The 25,617-nt window shown below is 44.3% G+C and overlaps 1 protein-coding gene across 10 annotated transcripts in view; it reads right to left on the bottom strand.

The window, feature by feature from the left end:
- Clip4 (CAP-Gly domain containing linker protein family member 4) overlaps positions 1-25,617 on the bottom strand; it is a 118,835-nt gene that overhangs the window by 35,832 nt on the left and 57,386 nt on the right. For 8 of the 10 annotated variants that reach the window (XM_076558929.1, XM_076558931.1, XM_016008973.3 and 5 more), the window contains exons 2-8: positions 24,753-24,900; positions 13,108-13,247; positions 10,790-10,883; positions 9,706-9,867; positions 7,936-8,054; positions 6,478-6,714; positions 2,878-3,013 (exon numbers count right to left, since the gene is read on the bottom strand). In XM_076558929.1, the coding sequence (XP_076415044.1) occupies positions 2,878-3,013; positions 6,478-6,714; positions 7,936-8,054; positions 9,706-9,867; positions 10,790-10,883; positions 13,108-13,247; positions 24,753-24,885 (1,021 nt within the window). In that variant the 5' untranslated portion in view covers positions 24,886-24,900. The remainder of the gene's footprint in view (positions 1-2,877; positions 3,014-6,477; positions 6,715-7,935; positions 8,055-9,705; positions 9,868-10,789; positions 10,884-13,107; positions 13,248-24,752; positions 24,901-25,617) is intronic. The other 2 variants (XM_076558933.1, XM_076558932.1) reach the window with 2 other exon arrangements.

The following is a 25,617-nucleotide window of genomic DNA, read 5'->3' as shown; positions in this document are numbered from 1 at the left end:
ACAAAATACTGTGAGTGAAGTTCAAACCCTAATACCAAATTGGACAAATACATTTTTTAAATTCTTAGCAGTTTTTTGAACACTAATATTTCAGTTTAAATGGGCAACTATGAATATTCAGGAGCCAAAATAACTTTCTGTCTCTCTCCTGTCTTCTCTCTTCTCTTCTCCTCTTCTCTTCTCTTTCCCCCATTCTCTCCCCTCCCCTCCCCTCCCCTCCCCTCCCTTCTCTTCTCTCTCCTCTCTCTCTCTCTCTCTCTCCTCCTCTCTCTCCTCTCTCTCTCTCTCTCTCTCTCTCTCTCTCTCTCTCTCTCTCTCTCCTCTCCACTCTCCACCGCACCCCACATACAAGGCATAACAAAGCATTTACAATGTTCTCGCATGGGACTGGGAAGGTAACTTAGCTGATAAACTGCATGCTGTGCAAACATAACCCGAGTTTGACTCTCAGCTCCCACTTGATCTGAGAAATAGGAATCAAAAGCAAGTTTTTACCTATCAAATTAGAAAACTTAAAAAAAAAAAAAGGAGCCATTAAAAAATATCACATTTTTGATCAACATTTAAAGATTTACACAAATTATAATAGGATATTCAGTAGAAATGTAGAACATATATATTATATATATATAAAAAATCCAAGCTTTGTGGGGGTAAAATTTTAAACAGAACAAATGTATGTAAGAAGTACTACAAAGAGCCCAAGAGAGGAATGGTGGGCAGAGATGATCAAAATACACTGCTTAAATATGTAAAATTTTCAAAGAAAAAAAAAACATTTAAAAAGTGTTATCAAAAATATGCAAGTGATTTTTATTTTCTTCTTTCTCCTGTTTTATGATTTTTTATGTCTCACACACTGAGCATTTTTGTAAGCAAAAAGTATAAATAGACAAAGACAAGTATGTGGCAGAAAAAAAAAATAGTAATTCTGGAAACTTGGTAAGAGTCAGCTAATCGCTGACAGTCCTGTGCTGACCCATCCCTTTCCCAGGTAGTTTATGTATCTCTTGATATACCCTGTCCTCACACAAAGTCCTGGGGCTCTGTATCCCTATTTCATAGATGCCAGATGGGAACAAGAACAGATCGAGGCTCACATGGCCCCAGCCCTGAGGAAGAGACCTGATCACATCAGCATCAGACTCCAAACCCCACAGTTCTCATCAGTGTGCTGGGCAACGGTGGAGGTGATGTCAGAGAAGAGGAAAAACATCAACAGCAGAGTGAGAAAGGCACACTGACCCCAGTGTCAGTGTGTGAAGGAGAGAGAGAAACAGAAGACAGGGCCGATGTGAGGAGGAGGAGGAAAGATGGGTGGGTAGGGGTGAATTTAAACAAACGTTTGTCAGAAAGAGAAAGGACTGGCCCAGCTCGGGAACAGAGTCAAAGCTGGTCTCACTGCTTTTCCAGCTTCTCAAATTCTCCATGGTCCATTGTCTCCCTCTCTGTGGCCCGACTCTACCACAGGCAGATCTACAGAACCAGTCAGGTGGGACGACTCCTGCTGGCTAACCGTGCTCACAGCAAGGACTAAGCGGCCGGCCTTGCCCGCCTCAGCATCACTCACTGAGACGACTCTGCTCCACTGAACTGTCTTCCCCTCAAAACGACCCCAGAGAAGGTGAAAGACAGCTCAACGGGTCACCTGCCTTGTAAGCGTTAGGATGTGCGTGTAATCCCCAGCATCCATACAATGTGTGGGCATGTGATTGTAATCCCCGCATCGTGGGGCAGAAAACAGGGGCTCAGTGGCTAGCCAGCCAGTATAGCTGAGTCCCAAGACCCAGTGAAACACCACCTTTGGCTTCCACATGCACACTGGTGCATACACACGTGAGTGCACACTACACACACACACACACACACACACACACACACACACACACACACACACACACACGCACGATCAGTTCCAATGAATTCCAGGGCAGGTAGGTAGATATTCTCTCCCTGAAAGAACAAGCCAATCCCATCATATTCTCTATTTACCAGTCTCTCTACCAGGTGCATGAGACTCCTGTTAACTGGGTGTCTAAAACACAAAAGCCTCACTTGGTCCTTCAAGCCGGGATCAAGTCCCTGGGATCAGGAACCACAGATCCCAGTATGCTCTCCTGGGCTCTCCTCCCAGTCACATCCTCCTTTTCCTCCCTGGCCACCTTGGATTCTTACATCCATCCCTTAGTCTACTTCCTTTGTCCCCAGCTTTCTTACAGACTTCTTCTGGTAGAACATTCTAGAAGAAACACCCCTGGTGAACTAGACTCTGTGCTTCATCAGTACCCAAACAGTTTGACAAGCCTTGTCGAGAAGAGGACTTGCCCTTGCAGCCTGCTTACGACTCTACATTTATGTCCGCAAGTCTGGAGTTGGTCCTTGGCACCACGTGGCTGCCTGCTGCACTGCCCTGACCTGGCTGCAGTCTGTCTCCCCTCCCTGCCCATCTCCACCCCGCTCTCTCCCAACGCCACCCACCCCCAGGTCCCTCTCCTTACATCAGCAAATGACCTCACTTCTCATTTGCTGAGAAAACAGAAACATCTTCCCAGCATCTCTCTCCTTAGGGAGGCTGAGCCATGCCTGGACTGACGCCAGGCTAACCCTGGCGCAACCCTTTCAGCTTCTCAAGGACCTTCCTCCTCCAGCCTTTCCCTCTGTCTCCAGCAACACCACTTCCCTCCTGTAAATCATTCCCATCAGTGGAAACACGACAGACCAGCTCCTGCACTGAAAATACCCTCAGTCCACACCCTCTTACAAAGTATATGAGTAACCAGGAACGGTTCTCATTTGAAAACTTCAAGAAAGGGTGAGGCGGGACTGATCAGTGGTAGAACGTGGTCCGTCTTTGTCGGGCCCTGGGTTCAATCTTACCGTATTTGGGAGCACACTTGAAGTACTGGACTCTCCCAACACCTCCGTTGTTTTTCCCTTCCGGTTCATCCAGCTCAATGCCAGCCCACTGCCCGCTTGCAAATTCTGTTGTTCCACAAAACCTTAATGTCCCAACCTAGAGAAAATATACATCAAAATAGGTTTTCAGTCTTACTAGGAATTCTAAATGCCCTGTTCTTGGCAATATTACTTTCTATGTCTTTCAAAGTGGACGTCTGAATAAGGAACTCTGCCAAAGATTTTTTTGTTTGTTTGTTTGTTTTTTAGTTTTTCAAGAGAGGGTTTCTCTGCGTAGCTTTGCACCTTTCCTGGATCTCGCTCTGTAGACCAGGCTAGCCTTGAACTCACAAAGATCTGCCTGCCTTTACCTTCCAAGTGCTGGGATTAAAGGTGTGCGCCACCACCACCCAGCACCAAAGATTTTTTTAAATGGCAAAGGACTTCACCAGGAAGACATGGGGTCCTTCCTAGGTGATGCTCTTTCCCAACAGAACAGGAAAGAAAAGTTCATGTTGCAATGGGATTCAGCTCACCTCTCTCAGTTACCAACAGACTGAGCAGGCCAGAACTCAGTGAGGATATATATACAAAAAGGAAGTCAGCTATAAACCAACTCAACTCAACTGGAGAGATGGTTCCGCAGTTAAAAGCACTGACTGCCCTTCCAGAGGACTGCTCAACTCCCAACACCCACATGGCAGCTCACAACTGTCCGTTACTTCAGTTCCAGGCAATCGGATACACTCTTCTGGCCTCCATGGGTACCAAGCACACACGTGGTGCACATATATTCATGCAGGCAAAACACCCAAACACATGCAATAAAAATAGATCTAAATTTGTTGTTTGTTTTGTTTGTGTGGAGAAGGTTTCTCTGTACAACAGCCCTTGGCTGTCCTGGAACTCGTTTTGTAGACCAGGCTGGCCTTGAACTCACAGAGATCTGCCTACCTCTGCCTCTTGAGAGCAGAGATTAAAGGTGTGTGCCACCACTGCCTAGCTAAATTTTAAAAAAAGAACAGAAATCACACAAAATATGTTCCTGAACCATAACAGAGTTAAGCTAGAAATCATTAGCAGGGAGATACATGATAACCTCCAAATACATGGAACTGCACCAAGTAACTATAAATAACCCATGGTGAAAGAGAAGAAAATCACAAGGAAAATTAAAAAACACTTTGAATGAAAATGAATATATCAAACTACGTGGGAATCGGCAAAAGCCGTGCTTAGAAAGGAACGCAGACCTTAGAAACAGCTTAAAACCGATAGCTAATTCCTACCTCAGCAAACTAGTATTAAGACCCAAAGCCAGAGAAAGGGAGTAAGTAATAAGTATTCAAATAAACTGAGAACATAAAAATAATATTGAAAATCAATGAAACCAATAACAAGTTCTTTGAAGGATAAAAATTAAGTCTAAACAGAAACCAGTTTTTTAAAAAGAAAGATAAAAGACACAAATTGCCAACACCCCCAACAAAAGAGGGACATTGCTGTCAATATTTAGAAAGATGGGACGGTACTGCAAACAGCTTCGCCACCCATGTCACGGGTGCTGTAAAACTCTGCAATTCCTTGAAAGACACAAACTCAAAAAAAAAGAAAAGAAAAGAAAAAGAAAAAAGCTCCCAGGAACAGATGCCCTCAATGGTAAATTCTACCCAAAATGTATGGGTGAAATACAAATTCTGTACAGGCTCTTCGAGAATTTAAGTGACGAGGCTGGTTCCCAAGACATTTTAGGAAACTGGTATTAGCTTGACATTAAAAATGGCCAAAGACACAGCAACTACAGACCAGTACCCCTCTAGAGCACAAACACAGGCATCTCCAACAACCATAGAACCAGTCAACACAGTAACTAGGAGATACTACGTGGTGGTAAGGGAGGTCTCCAAGGGATGCAAAGCGGGGTCACTGAGGGAACTCCCCACCAATCCACCTGTCCACACGCTGAAGAGAGAGAAAACACCTCCAACCAACTCCAACCAACTGTGACGACGACGACTTAAAGAAAAGACAGTTTGGCAACTGAGGAGCTCTTCAGTGACAAACAGCATCCACACTAAAACCACAGCTACCCACGTAAGGAGACCTCACTTAGAGAAGGAAGGGAAAGGAGGGGAAAGAGAAGAAGGATGAGGAGACAAGATGAATGCTTTACAGAGAATCCACAAAGTAAAAAAGTAAGGGTTTGTGGTTAATATTCAAAAATCAACTATTTCCATATTCTAGAAATGAACAACCAGAAAAGGAAATTTCAGCAATAGTGCACACACACACACACACACAAACAACCTTGAAAAAACGTGTCTAAATCTAGCAAATCATATATACTACCTAAATGGTTAAAACCACAGAAGTTGATTAAAAAAAATCCAAAGCCCTTCTAAGTCACAGGTATATGAATACTACAAAGACTGGATGTTTAGCCATAATTTTTTAAAAGCTATATATTCAATATGTATTTATCTGTTCAATTTCCTGACATTTTCATTTCAACCTGTGAAAAGCTAACCTATGTCCTAGTGTTTTGTAAACCGGTGAACGTCAAGTCACTCTTTACATCTGTGCTTGTCATTTGCAGGCCAGTTTCCCCCACTAGATCAAGCTTCCGCTCCAGGGTTCTCTGAGAAGCCCTCCTCATCCATCGGAACACTGAGAGGTAAGCAGTTAGAAACGTTCATGTCCAGGCACACGTTCCCTGTTCCACTCCACACTGGAGCGTCCTTGTACCTTAAACTAAGAATAAACACTGCTAATGAGTGGACTGTGGCTCAGTGAGCCAGCACTTCCCACGCTTCACGGGGCCAGAGCTCAAGTCCCAGCACTGAAAGAGGAAAAAGAAAAGCTCCCAAAAGAAGCATCAAAGAAAAGAGAGGAACGGTCACAGTGAATGAAGGTCACACAGAAACCGCAGCTCCATCTGTCTATCAAGCCTTTATGTACAGAGGCACTGGCTGACCCCCCGTCTACAGGTTTTGTAGCGTCTGAGTGTTCCCTATTTGTGAGATTTCAAAGTCAAACACAGAACAGTACTGAAGGTTTCCTTTGCTCGGTTGGCAGGAGAAGAGCCACGGGCAGGGACAGTCCAGAGTAGACAGAGCAAGGTCACTTCTCAGCTCTTGTCTCTAAACTCAGTCAACGGTTCTCTATGCCGCTTGTCCCTGTGAAAATAAAAAGACCTTCGCTATCAAGTTCAAATAGCTCATATTCTTAAACTGCCCTCTGTAAGTGTACGGAAACTTACATTTAAATTTCACATTTTCACTGGGCGGTGGTGGCGCATGCCTTAATCCCAGCTCTCCAGAAGCAGAGGCAGGAGGATCTCTGTGAGTCTGAAGACATCCTAGTCTACAAAGCGAGTTCCAGGACAGCCAGGGCAGTTACACAGAGAAGCTCTGCCTCAAAGACCAAAAATTGCACATTTTTAATCAAGTATGTTTCTGTCCACAGTGTTGAAGTTTCTCCCAAAAAACGCAAAACTGTGATCGTGTGGCACACAAGCCCTAGACACAGACCAGGAGCGAGGACCATAAGAAGGACTTCAGGGACCACAATGACTTACTGTACCTTCTGCCCTGCGATGACAACCCGGTCCCCCAACTTCAGGCCAAGAGAGGTCAGCATGGCCTTGCTGGTGACATGATCACAGTTTGGAACCACGGCCTTAGGGATGGGACAGGCCAGAGGCGTCGCACCCAAGAGCATCTGCTTGATTTCCTTAGCGGTGGCTGCGGCATCGGCCATCTCCAGAGGCATGTCCACCGGGTCCGGGACAACATCCACAGGGGTCTGTCCTTTGTCATTCTACCACAGAGACAGGAGAACATCTTCAGCTCTGACATGCTCAGAGCATTAGACAGCCATCGACGATTCGTAACGGAGGACTTTGAAGTCAGACACGGTCATTTATTTACTCAAAACCACTCAACAGACTCATCTGCCATACCAGGAACCATTCTAGGTGCTGAAGACACCACAGGGCAGAAAGCAAAACACTCTGCCTACCCTCAAAGAGCACACACACTCGTAGGTCAGACAGACAGAGCTTCAACAGACTGTGTGGTGTGCTAACTGGGAGCTGAGTGGTATAAAGACACCCAGGCACAGAGAACATGGGCCCAGAGGTGACTGTAGGGGGGGAGGGGCTGGTGACATAAAGATGGTGAGGGAACCCTCACCGACAGCTGCATTTAAAAGGACATGAGGGGAGGTGGTCTGGCAGGGGAAAATCATTCTGTCCACTGAGAAGGGCAAGCGCCAGGGAAGAGAAATAACCCTGCTGCACATGAGCACAGGAAAATGGCAGGAAACCCCGCTGCCCAATCTGAGACCCAGCTACATCCACGCACACTCCTTACGGACATTTAGTCAACCAGGGCCACATCCACAAGGACCCCACTTCACAGACACCTCCGTTTATATAAGTTCCCGCAATCCAGTTTGCAGAGGTAGAGAATCTCCCCCACAGTGTTTCCCGGAGCCTGTCCCTGTCATTAAGGGTCACATGACTACATCCCGCCATCCCACGGCTGCCACACTGGCTCTGTGACCTCAGCCACCTGCCTGGTCACGCAGCGACTCAGACTTCGGAAATAGAGACAACAGTCTCTGTACTACTGACCGCATCCTAAGCTGCAATCAAGACTTGCCCCGCTCTCCCTATGAAGGAAAGGCTGTTTCCTGGAGTAGTTTATCTGTGACAAGATAAAATAGCCAGCTATAAACCCAGTTCCTTGCATGGTGTTTATAGAATTTAAAATCCACCATTTCAAAAAAAAAAAAAAAATCACCTCACTTGGTTCTCTCAAGGAAGAGCTTACAGACAGAATCTCCAGAGGCATTTTAATTCTGAACAGTGAGGGGTTCACATTATAGCCAGAGAGGCAGTAATCAATTAAAAACATTCTGAGATGTCCAGTAGGCCAGTTAGAAAACAAGATGTGGGGAGATAAAAGCAACGTCCAAATTCAACTCTTCACTGGAGATCCCGTGAGGTGTTCTCACTCTCTGGCTTCCACCTCTTACCCTAAATGCGGGATTGGCTCCATGCTCCAGTAAGGTTTTCACGGCTCCCGCACACAAGTTGTACGCTGCAATGTGCAGGGCTGTCCCGAAATTAAAGTCGCTGCAAGTGGCGTCCACATCTACAATTAAACATCACAAAAGTATTAACTACAACTTTAAATTCAGCTAGCACAGTTTCCAAGGAGATGGGGGGGTTGGCGGAGGGGATTTTACCCTTTTATACACTTACGCCTCCCAGGTGCAGTATTTCACAGCGGGAAAAATCTCCGTAATTATAACTTGCCTACAATAACCAAATGACTATCTTCCTACTTCAGCGTGATTCCTTGTGAAATGGAGTGCTGTATACATCACGAGTGTTCCAGCCATCCTAAACTACCTTGCAGGAGAGGCAGTGAACGGTGGTAATACATCCCTGTGCCATGGCCAGCCTTCCGTGGCTGCTCACTAAACTCAGGCATTTCCTTGGAAGGTAATGCCCCTTGTGGTACACAGTAAGAAAGTCAGCTTCAGATCGGGGGTCAGCAAATGAACCCTGTGGGCCAAATACACCCTACTCTCTGCTTCTCCAAGTTTTATGGGAACGCAGGCACACTTATTCAGAGACATGTTCTCTGAGCCTGTACCCAAGCTCCAACTACAGAAATGAGTCGCTGTGACAGACACCAGATAGTCTAAAAAGCTAAAATAGTTATCTACTAGTTAGCCTTTCACAGAAAAAGATGGCTAAACTGTGCATAATCCTCAAGTCAATAACAAGTACCTGAACATAGGTGTGCTTACATACTGATTCATGACACTATTCGACAGATGAATTTGGACTCCACAGTAAGAAAAGGAACCTTGCAATTCTAAGGGTATTCTAATAACAGTAAATCACGTTGCATTATACCTGAGCAGGAAATCGCCTGCAATGGAAGATCCTATTTTGAATGTTTCCTACAAGGGTCTAATAGTCTCTGGCTCCATAACTGTACATTTATCTGCAGGGGACTTGTGGCTTGACTACGCACCTGAGACAACACAGCCCTGCTCACCCAGACTTCCTGCATTACTGAACACAAGACCATGGACAGAAACTCTCTTCCCAACACCACTTGGAAGTTGGAAAGGTAGAATTTTAAAGAGAGACTAAATTTTTGTGCAAAGCAGAAATTAGAAACTAACCTTCTGAGAGGTCTGTCTCTTGAATCTCTAAAATGTCTTTTGTAACGGGGTGGCACTGGACACTCTATCTAAGCTAGAAGAGTCCTCTCTCTTGCTCTTATTCTTCTCAAAAGAGGAGAACCAGAGAGAATATCAACTTTAGGGTATCACCATCGAGACGTGGAGGCACCCTAAAATGTATCAAAGAATTCCTGGAAGGAAAGACATCTAAAAGAATCCTCCCCTGAATTATTCCAATGACGGACCAAACCACTCTGCTGCTCTACCCCTAGCTTCCCCACAAGACAAAAAAATGATAAAGCACACCCAAGGGTTACCCATGAAAACTACTACACTGGAGAATCTGCAGAGACAGGAAGACCCAGAAAACACTTGTTTTTTTTAAGTTGTAGCTCTTTGAACAAAGCCGTTTGTGAAAGGATAGTAACCTCCAACAAAGAAATCTAAACTTTTCAGAAGGAAAAAAAAAAGGGCGTGGGAAGAAAGCCCTCCTCAACAGTGACTTGGAGGACATTACGGTACACCCACTGGTAACGGAGATGTGCCAGCACTTGGACGCAATTATGGAATACCCACTGGTAACACAGATGTGCCAGCACTCACCTTTTGGTTTTGATGTCTTCAAAATCACTCTTATAAGCTCTGGGACATCAAAGTATGCAGCGTAATGCAAGGCGTTCATGTTTGTCCAGCGACTCCGCAAACTCGCGTCTGCTCCCAGATCAATAAGTTGAGCTGCAAATTTTACAGCTGTCTCAACATCACCTGAAGAAGAGAAAAGGACCCCAAATTATTTTTCTTCAGTACACAGTTTAATACCCAGTCTATTTCTCTAATGTCTTTCTTTAAAAACCAAAGCAAACAGCATACTGGACCTACATTTATACTGCAAAAATTTCACCTTCAGGAGTTAATCCCAAGCTAACACTCCCATTCAGAAGTGTGAATAAACACAATGAAGGTGTTCACTGTGCCATTACTGATTATGAGTGAAATTCTGACAGCCTACGAGTGTGGTAAGAAATCATTTAAATAACCAAGACCGCCATCCTATGGAATACAGTGAAGGCACTGAAAGAAAAATGTCAGACGAGTGCAAAAATATTTGGGCTACTATTTTTCTTGATCTCCTTTTTAGATTATAAATTCAATTTGATTTTATGGAAATATCAGCCCATTGTGGATTACTACAAGAAGATAAGGCCCTTCAGCACCAACAATTTAAGTGCTATTACCAGATTACTGAAACAAGGAGAGACAACCACAATACAGAGTCTAGTTAATCCCTGGTAACGCACCGAAGAACAGTAATTGTGGACATATGGGGCACACATGTTTCCTAAGTAGGAATAAAACTCAGAGATAAGCCTATACTCTACAGTCTTGAAGGACTGCTGCGCCAGAAAACTGACCTTAGCCCAGTCTTGGTGAAAGCCCCCTGGTAGATTCTTGGGTGGTATCTCAACTACTGGGCAGTGAGGCACGAAGCCTGCTACAGAACATGTTGAGACGTAATCACAGGTATCAAGACTTCCGCAGGGGAAAGAAACAAAGTTTTGAGTGGACCAAACTGAATCCACACCTACTCGGTCGATGGTCAACTGGATGCCCCGCCCGGGTCACTGGCTGGCAACAGATATTACGCAGGCACAGATGGAGAGCAGGGAGGGGCAAGCCACATACTCACCGATGCCATGAGCCCCAGACTTGCAAGTGTAATGTAACAGAGTCATGTCCGTCAGTCCATCTCTATCATTCACATTGCAGCCTCTCTTGAGAATCTGAGGAAGGAAATGCAATAACAGTAAGATGTCTGAAAGAGTCATAGGAATCATCTATCTATTTACCTAAATTTACATATAATCCATGTTAAAAAAAAACACACACACATATACATCTATAATTCAAATGAAATTTTCCCATCTGGGCTGACAATGTCCCTCTACCTACCCCAAAAGCCAAAGTAACAAAAACCCCAATAACCAGTTATGAAAACTCCCCTTTTGAGTTGTTGGTCAGGTGTCCAAGAGCCTCTGAAAACATCATAGGCTATTTCTGCTGCCCTTGGTGGCCCCCTAGAAGTGGAAGGTTAAGTCCCGATTGCTGAAGAAACTGTGCTTAAGACATAAGACCCAGAGGACCTGGGCTGGATCTGACCTAGCAGCCTCCTCCCTGAGGACTAACTTCCACAGCAGTAGAAGGCACCATGCAAGCTTCTAAGGGAAGGAAGTAACCAAGACTCCTACCCAGGTATGGCATGTATGAACTACAATGGCCCCCATGGCATGATATCCCTAAAGGTACAATGGCGGCAGGCATACCTTGGCTGTAACCAATAGTTACAAGAGGAAACAAGAGGAGAATCGGAGAATCGTGCCTGATACTGGAAACCTAGCCAGCTACCCAGGAATAGTGAAGTCACAGATCCTGGAGGAGACCCTACCATCACCACTTACCTAAACCAGAATAACTCTTAACTACATTCTAAATCGTTATCTGTATGTCCACAGATAAGTATGTCTCACCCTCTCATCAAAGGAATGTCTCTTTGCAACAGACAGAGATCATTACAGAAAACCACACTGATCAAGATGCAGAAAAAAAGTGTGTGGTACCTCGCCCCGGTTGATACATCTACAACCCACGTCCCAGACCCATGCTCAGAGATCACAGTGTAAGAGGAGTCAGAAAAACTGTCAGAGCCAGAGGAACAAGAAGTCTGCTGTGAACTGTGTCTTCTAGAACCATCCGAGAAACTACACCCATCATCAATATGGCTCCCTGAACAAAACCTGAAGAAGGACAATATCAACAGACATGCTAACACGGAAGGGAACTATCTCATGGGGCCCCAACCTGACTAAGAACTACAGGCAACTCAGAAATGCTGAGATCAGGAGAAATAGTTTTCCCCAGAGAAGAGCTCCCTAACTGGTTATCCAATACCAGTGATCAGCTCTGAAATCATACACACAAGTATCATTATACAAACTGAGCAGGTTTTATTTGTATTATATTATACTGTATTATATATTATATTATATTATATATAACATATATATATTAACAAAGAAAAAGAGGTCATGAATTTGAGATACATATAAGGGTACATGGGAAGGATTAGAGGGAGGAAAAGGAAAAAGGAAAAAGATGTAATTGTGTTTTAATTACAAAAAAAAAGAAATTAAAGTTTAAAAAAACAGGGGCTGGAGAGATGGCTCAGAGGTTAAGAGCACCGACTGCTCTTCCAGAGGTCCTGAGTTCAATTCCCAGCACCCACATGGTGGCTCACAACCATCTGCAATGAGATCTGGCACCCTCTTCTGTATACATAATAAATAAATAAATCTTAAAAAAAAAGTTTAAAAAAACAATCTGAGAAAGCCCACGAGTGCAGTGTGACACCCGAGGTATCCATGCCTTCAGCCCAGCTCAGCCCATCTGATTACACTGCACTCAACACTAATGAAATCTGAACCTGTCTGTGGGCAGGAGGCCATTCCTCAAGATGACTCTAGCATCCAAATACGTTCTTCCAAAAATGAGCAAAGATTTTTTTCCTTCAAAGGTTACAATGATACTTGGAAAAAAAAAAAAAAAAAAGTATGCCTGCCAAACCCTCCCTCAAAAAGCCAAACGTTTTAAAATTATATGTAAGCCCAGATCACTACCAGACCATCCCAAAGTGTAGAAGGAACGTGATGGTATTTGAAGCCTTCATGAAATGTACGAGCGTTCGCAGGACTGCTTTATACAAAGAAGGGGGCACACAGAATGCCTCTCCCTGCTCCCACCAGAAGTCTGTGATGACAGCGTGCAGGTTCAAGAGCTCAGGGTGGGAAGCATGCACAGTACGTCCACTGCTCCATGAAAACCTGCAAATGCAGACAGGCTGCAGCCCGTGATGGGCTTCTCCCCCACAGGGGTCTCTCCTCTCAGAAGGAGAAATAGTCTAATCATTAACGGGTGAAATAACACAAAGCTGAACGGGCCAGACACGCTTACCTCATTTCCAATAATGTCAATGTTTTGCTGGACCTGAGGAACCCACTGCCTTAAAATAGCAAATAATTCTGAGACTGACGTTTTGGGATCAAAGAGAATTTCCTGACACGACGCGTCGTTGGGATCAAAGAAAGAAAACTCTGAAACACAAAACGGTGCAAATTGAATGTATGAATGGTTTCTAGCATTTTGAAGGTAAGCGACGCGGCAAACTTTCAGCTGATACAAACGTTTTTGGAAGCTGGCGAAAAGCCAAATAACAGTAAAGCAAGTCTCAGAACCAAGAATGAGGCTCGCTTAAAGCGTCCTGAGAGTGAGGCTCCCAGGTACCATGCATATGAAACCACGTGTGCAAGCACAGGTCTCAGAGCCCGCGTGGTGCGAGCATGCATCTCAGAGCCTGAGTCGTGGGAGTGTGGTTTCTAAGGCACAGAGACATCATCAAACTTCATCAGTATTTTTTCTCTCAAAACACAAATGGCAGATAGTGGATTCATGTCAACGAGTACAACACAGGTAAAAATGAACATACCAAGGAAGAGGTCCACATGTTCTCTTTACTCTTCTGCATTTCCCTAAGGCTCTTTAATAAACAAACACCACTTGTGACCCACCTGATAAGTATGAGGCATAAGCCATGTGTGGTGGTTTGAATAGAATGGCCCCCATAGGCTCACAGATTCAAATACTTGGTCCCCAGGCAGTGACACTATTTGAAAGGGTTAGGAGGTGGGGCCCTGTCGGAGGAAGGGTGTCATTAGGGGTGGGCTTCGAGGTTTCCAAAAGCCCATTCCAAGCCCAGAGTCTCTCTTCCTGCTGCACGTGGATCTGAGTGCAAACTCTCAGCTCCTTCTCCAGCACCATGTCTGCCTGCACACTGCCATGTCCCGCCATGATGACAGCGGACTAAACTTCTGAAACGGTACACAAGCCCCATTAAAGGTTTTCCTTCCTAAGAGCTGCTGTGGTCATGGTGCCTCTTCACAGCAGAAGGACACTGACTAAGACGCTATTCCAACAGATGAGGACCTTGTGTCCAGTGATGCAGCAATGTAGAACAAGGACACAAAGTGGCTGGATTATTTGCGAATCTGCACTAGTAAAAACCACAAGAAAAACCTGAAGGAGTCATCTCGGGATTTCTTACCATGCCTTTTAAGGGTCGGTGAAAATCAGGGAACATCCTAAGGGTAAAAGAGACTGGCTAGTGAAGGAAATATGACCATTCAGAAGAAAATCAGATTCTACTCTCTTAATCCAAAAAAGAAACTATAAAAGGCAGAAAAGACCTAAAACTGGGAAACAGTCCAGAACCAACATTTGCTGAACACCAACAGCTTAACAAACACCACATAAATCCCCACAAGTTGTGATTCTGATTTTGCTAAGGGGAAATGACATCAGCTCCAAGTCACCCAACTAAGACATGGCAACGTGGGGTGGGAAGCCAGGTCTGTCTCCAGGGTCTGTCTTCCTTCCTCAATTATGCTGCTCTGATGAACTAACTCATGGAGTCAGATTGTGACATCAGACACAGTCCTGGGATTTCGAGGACTATGGGGGTCCAGCCCCTCAATAGTCCCCTCCCAGGGTCCGGGAAGAATCTACAACCAGCTGATAATCTTTGATGAGAAGAAATGAATCTATGTACATGAAACTCCTTAGTCCATATACTTTATTATTCTGTGTCAGTTACAAGCTTATATTCTGCTCTCATATTCAGGTCATCTTTAGCCTGATTTCTCTCTACACTTGTCTGCAATCCCCTCTAGGTTCTATCTTAATTCCTTCATCTAGTTCTGCCCCTTCTAGGTTCTCATCCATCTTGTTCCTTCCCATATCATCTCCTCTCCCGTCTCCTCTCTCCTCTTCTCGTTCTACCTCATCTTGTTCTTCCCCATCTGGCTCTTCCTCCTCTTCCATCTCGTTCCTCTAGTACTCTCTTGTAGCCCTTCAATCTACTTCTTCCCCATCTCAGTTTGTTCCTCTCAAGTTCTTACCCATCTAGTTCTTCCATTCTCTTTTCTCTTCTCCTCCTCTGCCCTGGAAGTCCCAGTATATAAAGGGAGGGTTCAAGCTAAATTGTGTAAAGCTATTACTTAACGTCCACCTCTCCTAGGCGGTGTCTCCTTGTGGAATTTACCATAAGTCAGGAGACTTGCATGTGGGCTATTATCATTGTTAGTCCTCGGAAGTTGGGCACCCACCTGGGTGGTGTTTCCTGTAGTCCTTGAAAGTGGCTAAGGGAGATAATCTGATTCCAGAGAAAGCCTTTCCTGAAGCTGTTCTCCAAATACCTGGAATGTGTATGTCCAAAGAGTGATCAGTCCACACTGTTAGCCTTCTTAGGGAAAAGTTAACTGGGAAAACTATGAAGGCACACATGATTTTCATAACAGAAGACAGCTGATATATAACAAACCAAGTAACACCAAAAACTCCTTGGGATTTGGCTTCCTCTGGAGGAATTCCCTGATCCCTCCAGGTAGTGACTTTGCCATAACCAGCTGAGTTCTTATGATATATTCCTGCGGCCTGCAGCACTGGGACTCCTGGGATCTCTAAGTTTGTCTTCTCTGTGCTTTCAAATATTTGGGATGGGATAACCAAAAGGTGAAGGGGAGGCACAGGCCGAGGGCATCTATGAAAGTCCAGCAGCTGTCCATGAAGAGAATATCATCTGGTCCTGTGCAGGCCTTTCCTACAGCCTCCTAGTTGATCACCCCATTGGAATGTTCATATTTAAACAGGGAAAGAAGAAAGCATATGCCCCCCTGTGTTTCAGGGAAGTTATTAAAAAATAAGGGGTCATAGGTAGGACCCCTTAGAGAAGCTGAAGGTAGGTAGTGCACACCTTAGAGGTGTGTTTGGGACCCCAGCCCTTGAGAGGTAGAGGCAAGAGATCAGAAGTTCAAAGCCAGCCTTGGCTACCACAATAGACATAGTAAGCTTGAGGCCAGCCTGTCTTAAGAAAAAAAAATCAAAAGGTTCTTTTAAAAACTCTAAAGCAAGGATGTGCTCCACTTGGCCCAAAACCAGCTACTGACTAGTAACCAGTGCCTTTTTGGAGAAATGACAACTTTGAGAAGCCTTTAACTAGAGTGATGTGCCACCCTTCAGACTGTCCTGGAGAAGAAAGGCTCCTGAGGCTCTCAGAGACCGAGGCATGAAGTCTTTGATTTGTATGACGAGTTTCCAGGTCCTAAAGGATATAGAGGATAGCATCTCTAAAAAGACTCTTGCAGCATGTGAATAAAAGTCATAGGTAGAAAGCTGTGGCTGAGTGGGGAGCTTCGATGTCTTCCAAGGACACATGATGCCCATCCAGCCTCCTTTATTAACCAGTTTTATGTTCATTTGACACAGGCTAGAGGCATTTGAGAGATGGGGACCTCAACTGAGAAAATGCCTCCATAAGATCTGGCTATAGGCAGGCCTGTAGGGCATCTTCCTAATTAGTGATGGATGGGGGAGGGCCCAGCTCATTGTGGGTGGTACCATCCCTGGGCTGGTAGTCCTGGGTTCTTTAAGAAAGCAGGCTGAGCAAGCCATGGGGAGCAAGCCAGTGAGCAGCACCCCTCCATGGCCTCTGCATCAGCTCCTGCCTCCAGGTTCCTATCCTGCTTGAGTTCCTGTCCTGACTTCCTTCAATGATGAACAGCGGTATGGATGCATAAGCCAAATAAACCCTTTCCTCCCCAACTTGTTTTGGTCATGGTGTCTCATCACAGCTATAGTAACCCTGACTAAGACAACCAGAAAGCCTCTGATGGCTATTCTACCTGGCACACTGCTAAAATATTTCTGTTCAGGTCTGTTTGTGTGGATCTGTGTTGTTAAATAGATGTAAGTAAGAAATATTCCTAAGACATCTAGAAAATTAAGAACTAACCCAAATGCTTCTCAGGACATGATTTGAATAAATGAAAATCCTATTCATTTACTTTTTCCAAAATGATATAGCTTCAGAATTGTCAGCAAGAAATATATGCAGCATTTAACCTGAATTCTACCTGATTTCCTGCTCAAAAAAGCTTGTTAAAGAGTTACTAGTTAGCTTGTGCTATCTCTACATTAAAAACAATTCCTAGTAAGAAAAATAAAGTGGTTAGCCATGTAAAGTCTCATAGCATTTTTGAGAGTCACCTAATATAACTTTAAGTCTATTAAACTGATATAAATCTATACAATAAAATAAAAATCAATTGCTAAATCTAAATGCATCCACCTTAAGCCAGAGGAGTAAAGGGTTACCTGGGTTTGGTAACGACGTCTCGTGCTCCCCTGAAAACGTGTATGTTAAGGAAACCTGTGTCTAGGAACTGCGAAATGGTGCATCCTACAACCCAGAACCACAAGCACGACAGCTCCGTAAAGGTATTAAGTAGGAAGACAGAAGTTTTACTATGGAAGGGGACAGAATCAAAAGGTCCCAGGAGGCTGGAAAGGGAAAGGGGTTCTGATGTGAGTTGATCTGTTGCCATTGGTTCCACAGCAACAGCATTTTCTTCCGGTTCTGGTCTGCTCTTGGTGGTCGAATGTGAAGGATTTTTAATTTTGGAAGAATCCTCCTAGGAAATGAAGATTCTGCCTCTGTCAAAGTAATTTTCTGTGCCTTGTGCCATCTTTGAATGCTTCAGCTTTTTAATTAAAACAACCAAGGGGTTTTGCTCATCTTCTTTGAATCTATGTGGCTTTTTTTTAATTTGTGTTTGAAATTTCTGTCCCTTTGGTTGAAGAGAAAACTTAACTATTACCCTATTTAATCTCTTGGCCTTTTTTTTTTTAAACAAATTTAAACAAAACTCAAATTCTAAAGTCATTCTGACTTCACATTAACTCTGGGGCTTTTCAGAGGGACCCAAAATTTTCTAATGAAAATGGATTTGTTCCCTCTCCTTATATAATGGGGTGGGGTATAATTAATATACTACTAATTAATTGAGACTTATTTGCTTGGGAAGAATTATCAAGTAAAAGTGAAACTAATTGGAGGCTGACTTGTCTTATACTGAGCAGCTTAAAATGCTGACAGCAGCAAGTGCTGTTTAACTCTATGATGTGATACTTCTGTGTCATAGACAGATGACTGACAGATGATAAATATCAGTGAGTTGTCCAGAAACTGTATGAAATGCTTAGAAATCTGGTAGGCCCTGGTATAACTTATCAGTTACAATTCAAATTATCTGAAATGTCACAGAAATAACCACTTTTCTATATCAATCACATTATAATGAGCTCCCATTAAACCTTTAGGCATGATCTTAACTCCTGAATGACCTACAGGTTTTTTTTTATTTTACTCCAATGTCTTTCTGAAAGTGTTATAAGCATCTACTATTAAAAAAAAAAAAAAAAAAAAAAAAAAAAACAGAACCTGCCAGAAGATTTATGGGAAAACTTGTAAACAATGGGTTTCTGGTAACTCAGAGATCAGAGGGTCTGGGTGAGACCCTCCAGAGCCCCGTGGAAAGCTAAGCTACCAGGAGGCCGCAGGCCTGGGCTGGGCAGAGCAAGACTCCAAGAACTGGCAGGCTAACTCTGCTTATGACCTTGTATTTCTGGTACTTCACTGTGTTGCTGTCCAGATTTCAAGTGCCCCCTTTTCACTTAAGGCCTGCAACGTCACAGCAGTTTAGAAAAGTCGGCCTTGACAAACAAAGGGAGGCAGCATTTTTCTCTCTGAATTCACCCCCTTCTGTCTGAATTCCAAACCCACAAGCTCTCGCTGCGTGCCCTTCATTTTTACAACACTAAGCTTGGGTGGGAGAGCCTGTTTTCCTTCTAACAGGTCTCGGTGTGTGAGGCTTTGTCTTGAGGTCTCGGCCTGGAATGAATTTTAAAAGTCTGCTCTGAGGCTCTGTACTACCAGACGGCCTGGAGAAACCTGGCTGTCTCTGCAGCGCCAATGAAGCCTGGTGGGTATCGTCAGAGCTCTGGCTGGAACGTCCTATTTGAGAGCAAAAACAGAGCTGGATTTTCTGGTGCACTTCTGTGAATACCCAGGCCAAGTCTAAATAGACCAAACTTACTTTACAAGCACGTTAGTTTTACTGTGATTGTCTCTGGTAAGAAATGTGGATGGCAGCAGGAAAAAATTATACTTCTGTAGAGAACCATGTTGCACCCATTGCCAGACCCTCACCCTGTCCACTGTCTTCGAAGTTTCAGCTCTCTGTAAGCCTGACGGCATCCTATGTTTCTCTAGGTCTCCTCCAGTCCCTGGCCAGCACTTTCCAAACCGACATTTCCAATTTTCTGAAAGTGCCTTTCTCCTGATTTCTCCAAGCTGAAGCCGAAATCACCGTGTGAACCTCAGGGAGACAGCCACCAGCCACACAGGAATACCTACACGCCTGCTGCTGAGTACCTTACTCAGAAGTTTGCTAGAACATCAGATGGCAGCACCAAACATTCAACTGGAAGCCAGGGCAGCCCATCCATTGAGAGGGCTGTCCTCATCTCAACATCTGGAGACTCGAGCCCGAGTCCCGAAGCCCAACTGACTGGAAGCAGTTTACAGCGTTTCTTCCAAACACTTTCAACTGTCCCTTAAACACCTGATGGCTAATGTCACAAATTGGGCAGAGCAGTGGTTCTCAACCTGTGGGTCCCAGTCCCCTTGGGAGTCCAATGACCCTTCTACGGCGGTCACCTAAGACCATCGGAAAACACAGATATTTATATTAAGATTCATAACATCAAAATAACGGTTATGAGTGAATAATGAAAATAACTATGGTTGGCGGTCAGCACAACATGAGGAACTGTATTAAAGGGTCTAGGCGTTAGGAAGGGTGAGAACCGCTGGGGTAGAGGCTTACGTGTCTTGATATCTCCTGAAAGGAAATGTTCTCATGTTCACCATGTACTAAGTGATCATGGTGGGTCCCGGTGTGAAAAGCACTAATACAAGGTGTCAGGGTGAATTTCCACCAGGTCCCAGAACCGTCCTGTGACCTGCTTTCCAAAGACAACATGCCCAAACACTGAACCTAGGAACCTCGCTTCCTGAAAAGACAAGGACAAATGGCGCACTTGACCCTCACGGGAAGGAGCCTCACCTATTACAAGAGCCTACAGACTCTTCGGCCAGCATTGCCTGAGGCACCACATGGCCTTGGACGACTTACCAGGCATCATGCTGTGCACCTAGCTCAGTCACTCGGGAAAACTGAAGCCCTGCTGTACACTAACTAGAAAAAGGCAAACTGGCCTGGACAGGTGAAGCCTGGATCTAACTATAGCCCACTTGACCTTTTCAGCTGGTTCAAGCTGGATAAACGGACACCCTGACTTCACGGCACTCCTGGACGCTGCGTAATTCCCTCCTGGCAGGGACGCTCACACTCTCTCACGCCTGAGTCTTAAAGCCTTTAAATGGCCACTGACTTGGCAAACAGTCTTCCTGGGAATCAAACAGGAAGCGCATGAACAGGAGCCATCAGAAGAGTCTGCTGAGGTGCCGCTGTGTGGTCCCAGATGCCTGAGGAAGGGGAGGAAGGGAGGCCTGGGAGAATGCCTCAGAGCTGTCATACTAAGTCAACAGAGAAGAATCCGGAAGAACAAGCCAGTGAACAACCTGGAGAAACGCCCTGCACGGTTTCTCAATCATAAACTCGGGTGTGTTTCTTGCTAATAGCAGTTAATGGATTTGTTTTTCTGCTTCAATTCACTCACTCATCCACTACTCACTTTCGCAGGCACAGGACAGTTCTAATGGAGATGTTTCTAAATATATGAATACACAACTGAAGAGCCTCTTCTTCATGCCCTACAGGAATTCTCATTCTTTGCTGAGAGAATTAAGACTTCCCCAAGAATGAGCTCCCTAGTTAGTTATCCTATACCAAGTGGACAGTCCTGAAATCACAGGCATGCCAGCAGGACTCAGCAGGCTGTGTTTATATATATGCTTGTGGTGTGTGAGGGGTGTGTGTGTGTGTGTGTGTGTGTGTGTGTGTGTAAAACAATAACATTTCAAGGAAAAGAAGCCATGAATTTGAGAGGGATGGGGGAGCTGGGAGGGACTGGAGAGGATAGGAAAGGTAAAATGGTAGAATTACAGTTTAATTTTAAATATTTTCAAAAAGTGAATGCCTTTTCCAGCACTGATGGTACTGGGGGAAATGATGAAATGTCTCTTTAGAGGAATTGATGAAATGTATTAACAACCAAAAAAATACACTAAGAGATAATGCATATATTGATAAGAACAGATCTCAAAATGTGTATTAGTGAATCAATTAAGTTACAGAATTTGACAGACATTTACATAAAACTGTCAATATACAAAATGATGCTACCTGTCAGGTCTTCCCATAGATAACAAAATATAATACAGGATCTCATTATTTACACTTCTATTTGGTATGGATCACCAGATCCTGTATTATATTTTGTTACCTATATGACCATAGTTACCTCTGGGAACAAGAGGAATGGCATCAGAGGGGAAATAGAGAAAATCTGAACGGCATCTCTTTGAAATTTTTTTTAGCCAAATCAAACAATAATGTCTTGGTTTGGGGTTTCTATTGCTGTGAAGAGACACCACGACCACAGCAACTCTTACAAAGGAAAAACATTTCATTGGGGTGGCTGACATTTTCAGAGGCTTAGTTCATTATCACCGTGGTGTGACATGGTGGCGTGCGGGCAGACATGGTGCTGGAGAAGTAGCTGAGAGTCCTACAGCTTGACTTGCAGGCAACAGGAAGTGAACTGAGACACTGGGTGTAGCTTGAGCATAGGAGACCTCAAAGCCCGCCTCCACAGTGACACACTTCCTCCAACAAGGCCACACCTACTCCAACAAAGCCACACCTCCTAACAGTGCCACTCCCTTTGGGGGTCATTTTCTTTCAAACCACCACAAATAACTATGTCAAAAGTTCACCATCCCAACTGTGGCTATACACTGATACAAATGCATGTAAGCCAAGTGGATTATTTTCTCCAGAAAAATTATTCCTATATAAAAAGGAGAAATACGAGAAAAATACCCCATACCAAAAACCCACAAAAATAATAGGCATGCCAATAAATATAAGAGTCTTCTTTAGAGAAATTTAAAAGTGCAGACACTTGAGCTGAAAAGAAACATCACACTCGTGGATTGTAAGAGAAACGATTGAAAGCTGTCAGTTCTCTACAGAGCTTTTAAGTAATTTCAGTTCTAATCAAACCTTCGCTAGGATTTACTGGAGAGGGACAGAGACACTTATGTTCTTGTTCTGTGTCAGAGCTGCTGCTCCGACGCTGAGGGAGACAAGCCCTGGGGATCTTGTTACGATGTAGATTCTAACGGAGTAACTCTCTGCCAAGCCCCAGACCACATTTCTAATGAGCTCCAAGACACCACACAACAGCCTGAGAGACAGACAGCAGCAAACATCTGGAGCGGAAATGTAAAAGAAATAAGCAAGAAGTGTTGAGCGAAGAACATCAGCCCTGAGGGTAGGGAAAACCTGCAACAATGCTTCAGTAATTAAAAACACTCAAACGGGGTTGGAGAGAAGACTCAGTGAGAAAGAGCACTGGCTGCTCTTCCAGAGGACCCGGATTCAATTCCCAGCACCCACATGGCAGCACACAACTGTCTGTAACTCCAGTCCCAGGGGACCCAATGACCCTGTCTGGCTTCCGAGGGTACTAGGCATGAACATACACATAGACATACATACAGACAACACACACACATATGTAAGTATTTTTTTAATAAAAAAAAACACTCAAATGGCAAAAATAGACATCTCATTTAAATAATAATAGCAATGGGTTATTCTTATTAAATATTTGACTAGCAGCTGGATAGGATTCCTCCTTTTTTTTTTTTTTTTTTTTGGAGACAGGACAGGGTTTCTTTGTGTAGCCTTGGCTGTCCTGGAACTCACTCTGTAGACCAGGTTGGCCTTGAACTCACAGATCCACCTGCCTCTGCCTCCCGAGTGCTAGGATTAAAAGCGTGCGCCACCACCCCACCAAGCCCAGAATTCTTTACACCACTTTTTAAGGCGACAGACACCTGGGATGAAGAGCCTAGAAATCCTGACCACCAGACACGGATGAGACTAGAAACATGTGATCAAAGTGCAGACTAAGAATCATGTTCAAATTACCTCCAGATGTGTGGTGTTTGGAATGAGCTGTCTCCCATAAGTCTCAGGCATTTGAATATTTGTTCCCTAGTCGGTGACTGTTTAGGAAGGATTAGAAGGGGCCTTACTGGGGGGAAATATGTCACTGCGGATGGGCTTTGAGGTTTCACAAGACTCCCACTGTCTTCCTGTTTGTGGGTCAAGATGTGAGCTCTCAGCTGTTCCCGCCTCCACACCCGGTGCTTGCGGCCCTGCTCCCCACCATGGTGGAGACGAACTCTTCATCTTCTGGAACTGTAAGCCCAAAATAAACCCTTCCTTCTATAAGTTGCCTTAGTCACGGCTTTCTATCACAGCAATAAAAAAAAAAAAAAGTAACTAATAGACCCACAATTGACTAGCTACGACGTCGGGGGGTCTCAGAAATGAAATTTCCTTATGGGAACGCCCACACAGATGCTGAGTGTCCGTCATCCTACTAGAAGCAATGTTTACAGGTAGGCAAAGGGGTCAGCACTCGTTACCATCTTCCGGTGTACGTATTCAGCAAACGTTAAGCAGCTAACGTCGAGTGGCTATTCCATGCCAAGGCCTGCTGGTCTAGTCAAGGAAATAAGGTAACTGATCCAAGATAAGGTTGAGTGTCACAAGCAGGCCTGGTGTGGTGTCCTTTTGCTCAAGGTTCCCCCACATAACTGATTGTGTCAGAACTGAAATGCATGCAGACGACATTCGTCAACGCTACACAGAGATAATACACGGGACCCGGGTATGTTTCAGGTGATTCCTTGGGTGACTGTTAACACAATCTGAATACAGAAAGCACACACTTGGAAAAGGGGAGGCACTAGAATAGATATGAGGGGTTTTTAAGGCAAATTCCTAGTGTAGTAACTTTAATCATTAATAATACTCCAGAGCTGAAGTATCCCTCCAAAGACAAGCTGAAATGGTGACCGATTTGACCTGAAAACTCTTAACTACAGTGGAAATGTAACAATTCTGATTACCTCCTAAAAGTATTTTATTCATCTATTAGCAATCTTATCAAATATATTCTTGGAGGGGTTAAATCAAAAAGGACAAAAACGAGGCCCATTCCAAGTTTACATGTTACAGAGGAGGCTTAAATGGATCCACTTCAATAAAGGCCGATTTCATTCCAGCCTCCATGACGATCTCGGACTAGCCCTGCCTGAGCACATGGTGCTTTTGCAAGTCAGTATGTTTAACTAAAATTAATACATCGATAGCAGAATGGTACATGCTTAAGCACCATTACATTCTAAAAATAAAATCCTCCAAATCCATAAAAGTGCTTAAAATCAACACTTTTACATAATAAAAACGCTGACAGCGGAAATAAAGCATTGAGCTTAAGAGGCAGAAACTGTGATAAGCAATTGTGTTTTTGAAAAAGGAAAAGTTTGAAAACCTTATAAAAATCACTGCAAATGGTTTCAAGATCGTATGAGTACAAAGAGAGCCTGAGACGGGAGTCCAGTTACCAGTTCACAGACAACGGACCGACCCACGACCTACCACAGTCCGAAGGCATTGGTGCTGCAGAAATGGAGAAGATGACCGGTGTGTCAGAGCCTGTGAATAAAAACGGATATCTTCCGATCAGCGAACTTCCTTCCAGTGGAAAATCCGGGAGGTCCTCAATGGTCATCTTCTAGAAAGCCACCTATAGCAGGAAAGGGAAACTCAGAACGCATTTCCACTTCACTAGTGCGCAGCTTGGGGTGACTGCCTTCAGTCACAAGGATCCTGACATGTCCAGCGTCTGAGCAGACAGTTGTTTAAGAACTATGTGTCGCCTCCCACCGCCTTGCACCTTCAACAGCCCAAGCACTGCTGCCAGACAAAGCTCAGGAGAGAGAAACCACAATAGACTTCTAAAAACATGAACTTGCCACTAAGAGGTAAAAACGTGTTCGCAAGGCTGAGCTCACCCAAAGGGCAGCCTTAAACAAGGGCACAGTGATCTTAGCTCTCATAATGTACCATCATCTTCCATCGAAGCCCACGCCCCATGCTCATCACACGGGAAGACATAGATCAGCATGTTGCCATTATTTTCTGATATCCCCAGAAAACATCACTGAAAATTATTTCATTTATCACAAGTGGAAGAGATGGCTGAGGTTGTCCCACTTAGCAATGCTGGGGGGGGGGGCTGCTGCTTACTTGACAGGAAGAGGGCTGTGACTTTAAACCATATCAACTCATAATCGGCTTCTCCCAGAAAACATCAGGCTATAGAAGAAATCTGTTCTAAGTTAGACCTGGGTCTATTCCCAGCCTACAGCTCAGAAATACCGTAGAAAGCAGAGAAATGCTAAGCGAAGCTCAGCAATAGAACTAAAAACTTAGTGTCTTTCGATTCCGCTCTGAAATAATA

The sequence above is a fragment of the Peromyscus maniculatus genome, chromosome 22 (assembly GCF_049852395.1).
Source record: "Peromyscus maniculatus bairdii isolate BWxNUB_F1_BW_parent chromosome 22, HU_Pman_BW_mat_3.1, whole genome shotgun sequence".
NCBI lineage: Eukaryota > Metazoa > Chordata > Mammalia > Rodentia > Cricetidae > Peromyscus > Peromyscus maniculatus.
The sequence above is the reverse complement of the archived record's forward strand: the minus strand, read 5'-3'. Positions and strand labels throughout refer to the sequence as shown.